This window comes from Eulemur rufifrons, chromosome 19 (assembly GCF_041146395.1).
Source record: "Eulemur rufifrons isolate Redbay chromosome 19, OSU_ERuf_1, whole genome shotgun sequence".
In the NCBI taxonomy this organism is placed as follows: Eukaryota; Metazoa; Chordata; class Mammalia; order Primates; family Lemuridae; genus Eulemur; species Eulemur rufifrons.
Window position 1 is genome coordinate 95,966,344 of NC_091001.1, and position 10,722 is coordinate 95,977,065.

At 42.5% G+C, this 10,722-nt stretch overlaps 1 protein-coding gene across 1 annotated transcript in view; it reads right to left on the reverse strand.

Moving 5' to 3' along the window:
* Window positions 1-9,403, reverse strand: part of DRC1 (dynein regulatory complex subunit 1) — a 40,771-nt gene extending 31,368 nt beyond the window's left edge. The window contains exons 1-2 of the mRNA XM_069495275.1: window positions 9,249-9,403; window positions 1,833-1,920 (exon numbers count right to left, since the gene is read on the reverse strand). Of these exons, the coding sequence (XP_069351376.1) occupies window positions 1,833-1,920; window positions 9,249-9,403 (243 nt within the window). The remainder of the gene's footprint in view (window positions 1-1,832; window positions 1,921-9,248) is intronic.
* Window positions 9,404-10,722: the final 1,319 nt, after the last annotated feature.

The following is a 10,722-nucleotide window of genomic DNA, read 5'->3' on the forward strand; positions in this document are numbered from 1 at the left end:
CTACTCAGGAGGCTGAGGCAGGAGCACAACTTGAACCCAGGAATTCAAGGCTACAGTGAGCTATGATTGGCCACTGCGCTAAACAAACAAAAAATCAATATAGAAAACTGAACCTTGAGCCCTACCCTTACACTATACACAAAAATCAATTCCAGATAGATATAGACAAAAATATAAATGGTAGAACAATAAAGCTTCTAGAGGAAAACACAGAAGAATAGCTCCATAAACTTGGAGTAGACAAAGATTAAACAGGACCCAAAAAGAACAATATTTTTTAAATGATTGATAAAGTACAAGGTCAAGGGTAGGGCCCACCTTGATCTTGAGGGAAGCAGCAGTTTTTGTATACATTTTTCCTCAATGCCAATGCTCTTCACTACTTAAGTCCTGAGTGAAAGGAACCTTGAAAACCTGCTAATGAAAAGAATATCCTCTCTTTGGTTTTACACTCAATTAAAGAGTGCTCAGGATGAACTGTATATCAGTATTTTCAAGACTCTAATATCCTTTTATCCTACCCAGAAATACCCAGAGATCATTGACTTTTAAATGAAAGCTAAGTACAAAGAGGTGACATGAATCATCTATTCTGCAGTAGGCGAGAGAGAGATCTGGAACAAGAACCCACATCAGTTCCATATTCTTCCCACTATGGCAAAATATCCCTCCTTATCCCTAACACAGTACAAGTTATTCAATGACCTCTCTGTATCTCTATAATCATATTCGGTAACTTGAATTTTTTCTCTCAGTAAGTATACTTATTTCTGCCAGAAATGATCTCTGCTCTCCATCTATTTTTCTAAGACTGCTCAAATCCCACTTTCTCCATATAACCTTCCCTGACCAGGCCAGCTTGGTGAGCTGTTTCCCATATCTCAGCTTACACAGTAACACTGCCTAAGTGCCTTTCACTTAGCATTGATTAAATGTAGCATGTTGCCCGTTCTGGTTTGCTGTTCTGAACTGCTATTTATCCCTCCTGCACCCCTTGTTTCAAGTCCTTTATTAAGCATCCCAGGAGCCCTGTCATTGCCACAGGAGGGCAATTGATGCTTTTCTTCTTAATGTTTATTGAATACAAACTACGCACTACTCCATGGCTATGAAAAGAGGCTCTTACTCTTAAAGAACTTACAATTTCGTTGGGGACACTGCATGCACACACATTTGAAAAGTCATGCAAGGCAGAAAACTATTGAAAATGAAATGAATGGCACAGACAAGAAGTATTCACTGTGTGGATTAAAGGAGTTCAGGCTGGGTTGAGGAAGCATCCAAGGAGGAGTTAGGACTTAAGATGGTCTTAAAAAATGGGAAGGTAGCCTGATGAAACGAGAGGAGAAAAGAAAAAAAAGGAGTGGAGAGGAGGGAAGAAGGGGAGAATGGAGAGGGCCTGGCATTCCAGATGACCAAAGGCACAGAACAGGGATGAACAGAGCCCCTTAGAAGTGAGCGCATAGATCAGCCTCGCCAGAGTAGAAGGCCCAGATTAGGTAACAATGGGAGATAAATTTGGAAAGTTAAGATGGAAACAGACTACCAAAGGCCTTGAGTGTCCAGGCTAAAACATCTGAACTTTATAATATGAATAGTGAATAACCAGTTACAATGCATGAGCAGAGAAGAGACAACCTAAATACAAGAAACTATAATCTGAAAGCTCGCTCCTAGAGAGCTCTCAGATGGGAAAGATTCCAATTGAGTTCTGCCTAGACAGCCACATGGACTACCTGCTTTCTTCCTAGCTAAATATGGAAAGCATGGTATCACACCCAGCTCTCTAGTCTTCCAGGACGAACAGGGCCCATCTGCCAACCAGTTCATACCAATCTGCTTTCTTCTTTCTGTTTGTAGCTCTTGCTTTGATCTTCCTCGCTCTCCTTCTTCCCATCTAAATATTCTCCAAGTGCTTCCCTGTGATGAAAAAAAGGCAGAGAAATGAAGTTATTTCTAGTACTTAAATTCTATACTTAAAGATTCCATTGTACTTCATGGCATATATAAAAATACATTCCATATGGACAGACATTTAAATATTTAAAAACCACAATCATAAAAACACTAGATTAAATATAGGAGAATATTTGTATAATCTTAGCATAGAGAACTCATCTTTGAATAAGACCAAAGTCAGAAAAAAAAAATTGAAAGATTTCCCAAATTTGAAAATTTTATTTTTGAAAGTCAAGGAATAAACTGATAAAAGATATTTGACAAAATTTGACTATCTATACAAGGTGTCCCAAAAGTCTCCATACAAAGGAAAAACTTTGTAATGAATATTTTGTAAACAAAGGTACATTTAGCTACAATTTCCCATTTCCCCTATGTATGGTGACTTTTGGGACACCCCGTAGAATAGGAAGGTCTCCTTCAAATCAATACACAAGAGACAAAATAGCAAATAGAAAACCTAGCTGGGATATGAACAGGCAATTTACAGAAGAAATGCAAACGGTAAATAGACCTTTGACAATATGGTCAGTTTCACATATAATCAGAGAACTGAAACCCTGTGAGGTATCATTACTCTCCTATTGGACTAGAAAGGACTTTAAAGGTTGATAATGTTGGATACGGGCCAAGGGTGTAGGATCCCAACCATTCACACTCCATAGATGGGACTTGAAAGTATAACAACCTATCTAAAAGGCAATTTGGCAAGATTTATGAAAAACTTAAACATGCCTCCCCTCTGACTCAACAACTCCATCTTTAGGAATTTTCTACAGAAAGTTTTCGCAAGCACATAAGGAAATATGAGCAAGAATGATTATTGCAGCACTGACTATACTAGCAAAAACATACATATTAATAGCTGACTGTTTAAATAACTTATGGGGAAATAATATAAGAAACTCTGTAGCCTATAAAAAGAATGATGTAAAACTGAGCAGCATGGGCTGGGCATGGTGGCTCACGCCTGCAATCTCAGCATGCTGGGAGGCCACGGTGGGAAGACTACTTGAGCTCAGGAGTTCAAGACCAGCCTGAGCAAGAGAGACCCCATCTCTACTAAAAATGGAAAAATTAGCTAGGCATGGTAGCTTGTGCCTGTAGTCCCAGCTACTCGGGAGGCTGAGGGAAGAGGATAGCTTGAGCCCAGGAATTTGAAGTTGCAGTGACCTGTGATGATGCCACTGCACTCTACTCAGGGTGACCCAGCAAGACTCTGTCTGGGAAAAAAAAAAAAAAACCTAGCAGCATGGAAAGATGTCAACAATAGTTAAGTAAAAAGAGCCAATTGTACAATAATATGTAGAATGTACAATATAAATTTCCTTTCTAAAATAGGCTCATATATGCATAGAAAATTTCCTGGAATGACATATGACAAAGAGATAACAGTAATTATTAATACTTAAGAAATGGGAATAGGTTATTAAGTACAGAATGGCCAATTTCCTTAAGTACTAAGTTTGACAGTTGATATCTCTGACATTTCACCTTGATACTCTTGTCAGTCTTTCAAATGCATGTTTTGGCTTGTGATTACCTTTCAAAAAAATTTTTAGAGCAATTTCTGTGAAATCATGGATAAGTAAAAAACTTGTGTTATTTTTGAATACGAGTTCCATCGTAGAATCAACACAGCTCAGACAGCTTGAAATATCAATGAAGTGTTTGGGAAGGATGTGGCTAATGAAAGCACAGTATATCGATGGTTTGAGAAGTTCCATTCGGGTGATTTTAATCTTGAAAATTAGCTGCATGGGCAACCTGAGACCAAGTGGATAATGATAAGCTGAAAGCCATAGTGGAAGCGAATCCATCTCAACCTATGCGTGAATTAGCAGCAGGGTTTGACGTTATTATGCCAACAATATTGGACCATTTGAAATGAACAGACATGGTAAAGAAGCTTAATAGATGGGTACTGCATAAATTAAATGACCATCAGAAGAAAAATTGTCTTGAAGCTTGCCCTTCTTTGCTGTCATGACATAAAGGTGAACCATTTCTACATTATATTGTTACATGTGATGAAAAAATGGATTCTTTTTGACAATCACAAGCATTCGGCACAATGGTTGGATAAAGATGAAGTGTCAAAACACAGGCCAAAACCGAGTATTCATCAAAAAAAGCTAATGGTGTCTTTTTGGTGGTCCAGCGCTGGCATTATCCACTACAGCTTCATGAAACCTGGTCAGTTGATTACAGCGGATGTCTACTGCAACTAGCTGGATGAAATGATGAGCATGCTTGTGATTAAGCAGCCAAGATTGGTCAACAGAGACAGGCCAATCCTCTTGCAAGACAACACTTGACCACATGTCGCACAAACAATGCTGCTCAAACTACAGAGGCTGGACTTGGAAACCATCATCTACCATATTCACCAGACCTTGCACCAACTACCACTTCTTCCAGGCTTTGGACCACTTTCTTGAAAGGAAAAATATCCAATTCTCAACAGGCTGTGGGAAACGCCTTTCGCAATTTCATTGCCACTCACTCTTCAGGCTTCTTCACTACTGGCGTAAACAAGCTACTGCTTAGATGGCAAAACTGTGCCAATAGTTTAGGCACATGCTTTGATTAATTGCACTGCTTCTTGTTTGAGATATAATGAACTAAACTTTTGATTCAAAATCAGACATTTCATATTTTCTGACCTAATTAATCCTTAAGGAATGGTAATTTAATTACTGAAGACTTCTACTTTCTATATTTTCATATTGCATGAATTGTGTGTGTGTGTGTGTGTGTGTGTGTGTGTGTTTTAACCAGGAAATGAGACTAAATGGGAGGGGGAAGGTGAGGTCCCAGCTTATAGACTGCTGTGCAGCAGGCATGAGGGATGCCCTCGCCAAGCCCGCACTACCCACATGACAGAGGCCCTGCTCTCACCTCTGGCAGCCAGTAGCTATGAGAGTTCCCAGTACCGCCTTGGGAAAAATGAAACCAGCATCTATGACTTTAACATCCATCAAGACACCAGCGGATCTCTTTATCTCATTCTTTCTTGACCTTTTCTACCTTTCACTTCCAACTCCACTCCCTTTGTTCAAAGTCCAGCACAGTCCTACCTAGTGTTACACCAATTTTGAGATACAGAGTTGAGTCACCATCCCCCACTCCCAATCAAACCGAAGCCCTTTTTTTCTTGTCATTTCATTCACTTCCCTATCCTTATTGAACCTGCTGTTTTCCTACTAAAGAAACTAATTGTTCCATTTTGCTCAGGTCTTCAGACATTGGCAGGCTATAGTGTTCCCATCACTATGCTAAATGCACTCCTTCCTTGACTTTCTACTTTGGCCACCAATTAATTACCAACGCTAAATAACCCCTTCCCACTACCTCCTGAAGCAAAGATTAGTGCTTCAGAAAGAAAAGGAACTATGTGATCCAGATATGCTACAAATTCCCATCATCCAGTTTTAACCTAAATCTCATCAGTGCCTTTTCGCCATCATTTTTGACTGCCTGGCACTGTCCTACCCAATATGGTTGCCACTAACCATATGTGGCTGTTAAGCACTTGAAATGTGGCTGGTCCAAACTGAAACGTAGTGTGAGCATAAAATACACACTAGATGGATTTTGAAGACTTTGAACAAAAATAAAATGCGATATATCTCATTAATATTATTTATATTGATTGCATGTTGAAATGATAATATTTTTATATATTAGATTAAATTATTTTTAATTTTATCTGGTTTTTTTTTTTACCATTTTTAATGTCACTACTAGAAAATTTAAAATTACATATGTGCCTGATATTGTATTTCCATTGTTCAGTGCTGACCTAGTATATTCCCCAAAGGAACTGTCTCAGACTTTTCTCTCCTCAGATTTGATTTGAACTCTCTTCTGGGGGCTGAGTCCTCTCTGGGGAAGCTGTTTCCTCACCGAGGCTATCATACACATGGTCTAAATGGGAGCTGCCATCATCTTAAATGCTCCACTTCCTGACCAATCAAAATCATTTCCTAGGATTTTAAGAACTGGAACTTGATTGATGTTTGCCTGGGTTTAGGTTCTAGGTTAGCAATAATTTTCCTTTGGTTTTTCCTTCCAGTATTGCTATTTAAGAAACCTGAAGTCATTTTAGCTGTTACTCCTTTCTTTACATGTGACTATTTTGGGGGGCTTTGTTTTTGTTTTTTTCACTCTGGAAGCTTGTGGGCCCTTCTCTTTGTTCTCGGTGTTCTTTCTCAATTGTGTGCCTTAGGGTGGGTCCATTTTCATCTATTGTGCTGGACATTTTCAATCAGGTGGTCCCTTCAATCAGGAAACTCATGGTCTTCACGTCTGAGAAATGTTTTTTAATTCTTTCAGTGATAATGTCCTCTCCCCTCTGTTTTCTCTGTCCTTTCTTTCTGAATCTAGAAAGGATATACCAGATCCCCTGTACTAGTCCTCTAATTTTTAAAAAATCTTTTTCTCTACGAGTCTCTGTCTTTTTTCTTTTTGCTCTATCTTCTAGCAATTTCATCACCTTTCTTTCCCAGCCCTTCTACTGTTTTCCATGCCTATCATATTTTTAATTTCCAAAGAGCTCTATTTTTTTTCCTCTGAACACTCCTTTTTATGGCATTCTATTCTCATTTCATGGTTGTCATATCATCTCTTTTTTCTCTAAGGATCTTAATGAATGTCTTTTTGTGGTTTTGGGGGGTTTTTTCCTACATAGCCTCAATTTCCTCTCAGGTGCTTTTTTCTGTTTGTTCATTTTGGCATCTACCTTTTGTGTTAAAGACTTTCCTCAGATGTGTGGAAATCCTTGGTTACCACATCATGATAAGACTAAAAAGTTAATGAAAAAAATTAAATTAAAGCATTGGTTTAAAAAATGAACAAATAAACACTTAAAAGTGTTTTGCAAAAAACCAAAAAGGAATCCAGCTATAATGACAAAACAACTCTTATAAGGTACTTTTTAAAGTCGTTTTCACTTATATAATGTAATTTGAAAACTTTGAGTTCCATATTGTAATTGTTGCTGAGTGTGTCTACTGCTCTCACCATTTTCAAAATGTTCTCCAAATTCTTGCACATCTTGTCTGAGATGTACCAAAGACCTAAAGCTACATGTCTAATGGTAACTTTCATGACAATTTAGGAAAAGGACACTAATACTATCAATTTACACATCACTATCTTCACAGGAGCTGCCTAGTTGTTGCTGAAGAAAGAGCTGTCTTTAAAAAAAAACTACCTAAAGGATGGTTTATTTAGTTATATGTACATAAATACCTGATTATGCAGAATCCAAGAATTTAGGGAAAATAAAGACAATTTAGTATCATTTCAGCCTAAGTCTGTAAGCCATTTGGAAACCTGTAATATGGTGACAGGATAAAGCAGAAAAAATACATTTTAATAGTATGACAGGCCAGGCGCGGTGGCTCACATCTGTAATCCTAGCACTCTGGGAGGCCGAGGCGGGAGGATTGCTCGAGGTCGGGAGTTCGAGACCAGCCTGAGCAAGAGTGAGACCCCATCTCTACTAAAAATAGAAAGAAATTAGCTGGACAACTAAAAATATATAGGAAAAAATTAGCCGGGCCTGGTGGTGCATGCCTGTAGTCCCAGCTACTTGTGAGGCTGAGGGAGGACGATAGCTTGAGCCCAGGAGTTGGAGGTTGCTGTGAGAGAGGCTGACGCCATGGCACTCACTCTAGGCTGGGCAACAAAACAAGACTCTGTCTCAAAAAAAAAAAAAAATAGTATGACAAATAAACATTTGAACACTTTTAAAAAAGCTGATGGGAGCTCTGAGTTCAAGAGTGTGCCTTAGTAACTGTGAACTTTAGTGTGGGCTGGCTTCCTCGGGCTGTTCTGTGGGCAGACCTGGATGTCAGTATCTTTAAGTTCTTCTTTTTGGGCTGGTCAGAGTCTGCAGAAACTTCTCCAACCTCCTGCTGGATGGTGAAGGCTGAAGTGCCAGCATTCCAGGAACAGGGAGAAGAACAGGAATGTCTCAGCATCCAGTGCGATGTGTTCCCTGAATCCCCTCGTTTTTAGTGCAATATCCTTGCCTCATCTCTGTCCCGCATACCCTGAAACCATAGACCCTCAGCTTGACTTTCTCCAAATCTCCAGTCTTCTGTGCTAAGGGGGAGAAAGGTTCTGAGCATCTAGCTATTAATTTTCCAATCAGTTTTCCTTATTTTAGTCTCCTTCTTTGCCTCAGATGGAATCCTACACAATAAACCATCTGACCAGGTGACTCACTGCACAGCAAAAGAGGTGCAGAAGTGGGCCTCTGACTACTGGCCATATCACATACTGTACATTCCGGAAGCGACCAGCCTGCCAGTGTTGAACGGCCTGATGGAAGCACAGGTGAAGCACCAGCTTGGAGGCAATGCACTAGAGTGACGTGCCATTCTCCAGATGCAATAATTGCACTGAGTCAGAGACTTCTCTATGACTGTCCCAGTAGAAAAAGAATACATGGGCCTGACAACCAGTGTAGAAGTTGGAGTGGCCCCACTTATCATCATTCATAATGACCCACTGGGGGACTTTGTGCTTCCTGTCTCCACAACTCTGACGTCTGCAAGGTCAGAAGCCCTGGTCCCTACAGGGGTGTGGTCTTGCCGGGGCACAGAGCAAGGGTCTCACTGAACTACAAGTTACGAACTACAAGTCCCACCTGGGCACTTTGGATTCCTTATGCCCAATGACCAGTAGACAAGAAGAGAGGTCACGTCTGGGTAGGGCAACCGATCCTGACCGGCAGGAGAAGGTATAAGTGCTGCTACACACGAGGACATTCAGGAATTCAGGTGCCTCGTGGTCCTCCTTAGCCCACTGTAACTGTGAATGGACAGGTACAGCAGCTCTAGCCTGAGATGCAGATGGTTGTGAGGGCCTCAGACCGTTCAGGAATGAGGGTTTCTGCTACATAACCAGATAAGCCACTGAGACCAGCAGAAGTGACAGCTGAGGTCCACCACATAGCCGGCGGGAAGGAGGAAAGACCCCAGAGCGCAGGCCACGGATGCCTGAATCCTCCGTGGACGCCCACAGCGCCTGAGCAGCAGGCTTGCACCGAGCGCTGGACGGATGGTTTTTCCTGTCTGACTTCACAACAGTGTGTTGAATGTTTTCACATCCCACACTGCTTGAACCTTCTGGAAGAAACGTTTTCTCTCTCATCAAGACACCGGGCTCCCCTCAGGGCACACCGATCCCTCAAGCAGGGCTCACACCCCAGGCAGGGACCCCCTAGTTCCCCGCACCCCGACCTCCGGGCAGCGGGACCGCCCAGCCCCGCTCACCGCCTCCGGGCTTCCAGGCGCGCCGCGATGCGGAGGCGCCGGGCCTGAATCCGCTCCTGAGGGTTATCGGAGTGTATCGAGGGCCCGAGAATCGGGGTGGATGAATGTTCGTCCACATTCTGCTCCAGGACCCCTAGGGACCCTGGCGGATTCATGGCAGGCGCCCCGGGCTCCCCGGCAGCGCAGTGCGCACCGCTGCTGGACCGCCTCTTGGTTGCTAGGAACAAGCGGTTGCCAGGGAAAGGCGGCCAGCCGCCGGATGGTTGCGCGCGCAGCTCTCCAGGCCCCGCCCACCACCCTGCGGAACCGTGGACCCCCCGATTTGCGCTTCATTTCTCTTTCCTGCAGTTAGGGTGTCAGTACCGTCCCGACCCTCCACGAAGGCCCAGTCATGTTAGCGGAGCTGTGGAGTCTGACCGCGAGACTAGAAGCCTAAGCGCTGGACCGAGTTGTGAGGCTTCTCACTTACCGACCCTGATGGTTAACTCACCTTTCATTCATTCATCACGTAGCATTGAGCGCCCACGATATGCCAAGCGCTGTGCTGGTGCTAAGGATATAGAAGTTGTCCTTTCCTCGTGGAGAGTACAGAATAATAGGTATGCTTTTGCATCCATCTAGTCTTGCTCTTGTTCGGGCTGGCTTCCAACTCCTGGCCTCAAGCGATCCTCCCTCCTCAGCCTCCCAAAGTGCTTGGATTGCAGGCGTGAGCCACTGCGCCTGGCCATCCATTCATTTTTACGTTCTGCTTGATGCCTTCGGCCCCCATGTCCTCCAGAATGTGAAACCACCTTGCCATCAATACATATATATCTAACAAGAGCTTGTTGTCTTCCACAGCAATTTTCAGTAGGGCTGAAACCTAAAACAATCCCACCATCACCACCTGCAATCAAATACTTACAGAAAGAGGATAAAGAGGAAAAGGGGAGCAGACAAAAATGGGGGGGGGGAGTAAAAGTTATGAACACAGAAGAATGCTTAAACTCTCAAAGCAGCACTGTTCCCAGAAAGGCACTACTTCCTGGGCTTTTTTGTGTCTCATTGCCAACAAAAATCGTGTTCCCATTGAGAATTAAAACCCTTTAAAACCAAATTGGATACCATTTAACAGGGTTTTGTCCCATTAGCCCGTGGGAAATTAACAAAAGGGCACTGGGTGAGTAGTGAGAAAATCCTAGCCCTGCTCTGCCGCCTTGGGCAAGTCACAACTTGAGGACCATGTTCTCAGCTGTTAAATGCTACTTTCTGGCTGCCTACTCAACTCACAGTTAATTGTGAGGCCAAGAAGATAAGTCCTTTGTGAATAAGACCTAACCAGAGTCTGCAAGTGGTAGAGAGAGTTAAGAATGCCAAAACCATGGAACAGCCTAAAGAGTCACTCAGACAGCTGCCCGTATCCTTGTCCCATACCTGACTAGGTGGTGGTGGGAGGGACGTGGGTAGTTGCTTCTAGGCTTCAGGGCCCTCTGCC